Source organism: Cornus florida, unplaced genomic scaffold (assembly GCF_030987335.1).
Source record: "Cornus florida cultivar Cherokee Brave unplaced genomic scaffold, ASM3098733v1 CherokeeBrave_3.0.0_Hap2_Chr05, whole genome shotgun sequence".
Lineage (NCBI taxonomy): Eukaryota > Viridiplantae > Streptophyta > Magnoliopsida > Cornales > Cornaceae > Cornus > Cornus florida.
In genome coordinates, this window is record NW_026775575.1 from 63,239,042 (window position 1) to 63,242,026 (window position 2,985).

Below are 2,985 nucleotides of genomic sequence, written 5' to 3' on the forward strand. Positions count from 1 at the left end.
AGTCCGAGGACCACTTGAAAGGGTGTTAATTTTTATTTTAACTTTCTTGTTTAAATTGAATGACATTAGAGGAACTTGATATGGCATCTTTATTAAATAGTAGAAATTAATTACTTAATGCTTCTCCTACGTAATAAAAAATAGATTGGGTGTGATGGTAGGCTTGCAAACCAGTCGAGTCAAGTGAAGTTGAGCACGTGTAAGAGTATTCGAGTTCGACTTATTTAGTTAACTTTGATCCTAATCTTGAACTTGAGATCAAACTGTTATGGAGAAAAAGTAACTACATATTCAAACAATCTCTAATAAAAGAGTCGCGAGACTTCTCAAGCTTATTTATGAACGCATGTTTACGAGCCTAACTCAAGTCATAGTAAGAGTCATGTTCGCGAGACTTCTCAAGTTAATTTATGTAAGGTGACATGTTGATGAGCCTAACAAGTCATGAATCCGTTTAGGTTTTATGTTTAAATCGAATCAATCGAATCCATAAGCGCCCCAGGAAACAAATACAAGTGCTTGTTTTCAAACTCAAAGCGACCATAGTTTTTCAATCCGAGCAATTGTCATATCTTGGTTTGCAAATTTCTAACGGAAGAACTGTTTGTACATACAATCTACTTTTTTTTTCTCTCTAAAATTGCACATGCTCACCATATTGCCACTAACAGGCTCCAACACTCGAGAAAAAATGAGAGCTCGTGCCATCCCAACCTTACTCTATTATAAAATGTTTGTTTGATAATCAAATAGGCCATATCATATAAACCAAATTAACTAGAACTCCATTCACATGCGACCAAAGGACAGTGTTCAGTAACTTGAAAAACTCAAACATTAATAAGTGAATTAACCCCCTCACATTTCTACATCACTCAACCCCCCTAAATTCTGAGATATATATACATAAATATATATACACACACATAGCCTAAACTGGATAAAAGAGAGAGCTCTGTTAGATGAAATATGTTTAGTCAAACTCATCATCAGATGTTTGGTTTCTTTGCCTCCTCATTCTTGATCCCCATGACATAGTCCTTGTTGAATCTTTATGTTCACTTCTTCGCCTCAGCTCCATGAGTTGGGACTCCCAATTGTCCCTCCATTCACCACACTCCTCGGATCTCTGATACAAAAAAGAATTTCCAAATTAATATATAAGAGGTTGGTAAGTGAGGAGTGAAAACAAATCTATAAAAACCATATTATATAAACACACACACACATGTGACACAGGCTAAATTTGAGCCTGCCTATAAAGTGATCAAAAGCGTCTCTCCATTTCACGGTTAAGCTATGCTTGGAAGCACGGAAGCAACACTTTGAAATTTGAATCAGAGAATATTTAGTTAAAACTTTCAACTAAATTTTCTTAATGCTATGTTTGACAACTCTGAATCAACGAGATTGGATTTGAATTCAATTCCAAATCTCCGATTTAGTACTTCCAAACGGAAGTGAAGTACTAGGTGTCTGAAGTGGGAAGTGAACTCATTGTTCAAAACAATATATGTGCACAAACACAAAAACACACAACCATTCACACACACAAAATACATATACAGAGAGAGCGCCAAACCTGGTCATATTGGGACCGTTTTCTAGCAGAGAAAGCCAGGTGCAGACCCTTTGCCAAATCTCTGTCATACAACGCTCTGGTTTTCGGGTCAGACAGAGTTTCATAAGCCTCGTGAACCCGAATGAACCTCTCTGTGTACTCCTCCGTGAAGTCGGGCCGTGACACGTCCGGGTGGTACTTCCGAGCCATTTGCTTGTAGGCTTGTTTGATCTCGGAGGAAGTCCCGCTCTCCGATATGCCCAATAGCTCGTAGAAACTGTGTGTGGCCTGTGCTGTCCTGCTCAGGTGGTCATTAATGGCCGCTTTTGTTCTGGTTCTGTATGATCCAGATGGGTTTTTGATGGAAATGCTAGGTTTTAGGAGATGGGCGTTGAAGAAAATGTGAGAAGAAGGTTCAGACGTTGGTTTTTTGGTTGGTATATGAGGGTTTATGCAGAGAAGCGAGTGAGCTCTGTTTCCAGTTCCAGATATCATTCCTTGTCTCATTTTCTTTTCTTTCTGATCAATTTCTTTCGATATGTATTACAACTTTACAGCTATCTATATATATAGAGTGAGAATGGGGGGCAAAGTCCCCACAGAGTGGGAATGGAAGTTGTCAATGACTATGGCCCTGTTTGGCTGGGCTTTCTATAGCCTCAAAACGGGCTTCTAAGTCTAGAAAGCCCTTTTTCAATTTTTATGAGTGTTTGGTGAAATTTATGAAATGAACTTTTAGAAAACGCTGGTGGTTTAGAAGCCCGATTCAAAGAAGCCACTAAAACCAACTTTCTGATTGACTTCGGGCAATTAATTAAATAATAATTTTTTTAAAAAAATTGTAGCCTTCTCAGTTAATTCTCTCCCCATCTTCGTTCTCTGTAGCCTTCTTCTCTGTTCATCCTCTCTCCATAAAACAATTTTGAAAGCTCCGTTTTGCGCTGCCAACGGAAGATCTGATCATTGGCACCAAAATTTCCAGTGAAATCTCCTCTTAAGCCGTTTTGAGACTTGAAAGACGTTTGCCGGTGACTCACTGATCTGACCCAGTCTGTAACGGAGACGAGACACAAATTGGAAGAGAACCGTCGTATGGGTGACCAGACCGCCTCCAGTGATAGGGGTTTCTCCGCCATAGGAAATGTAGGCAGGTTAAATTACAGTAATTTTGGTCTTTATACTCCTTTTTTTCTGCCACCTTCCACCTTAATGGGATCTCTGATCATTCCTTTATCTCTATTCCAGTTACCTCGGGCCAGATAAATCTAGAAAACCATTGCAATTTTTTTGATTTCTGGGCTGATCATGAGGCTCTTATTCCCACAATAAAAAAAAGTGTGAATACTAACATTATTGGAGTTCGATTTGATCAATTATCTTAACAGCTATACACAATATAAGTATATATCTGCGTATGCATATAT

General features: G+C 38.6%; 1 protein-coding gene across 1 annotated transcript; it reads right to left on the reverse strand.

Annotated features, from left to right (window-relative positions):
• Positions 1-762: 762 nt before the first annotated feature.
• On the reverse strand, positions 763-2,116 carry LOC132310185 (chaperone protein dnaJ 20, chloroplastic-like). Its single transcript, XM_059808398.1, has 2 exons — positions 1,583-2,116; positions 763-1,129 (listed from the first exon to the last, which is right to left on the reverse strand). Exons 1-2 carry the CDS (start codon positions 2,066-2,068, stop codon positions 974-976), a joined length of 642 nt encoding a protein of 213 aa, XP_059664381.1. The 5' UTR covers positions 2,069-2,116; the 3' UTR covers positions 763-973.
• Between the last annotated feature and the right edge of the window lie 869 nt (positions 2,117-2,985).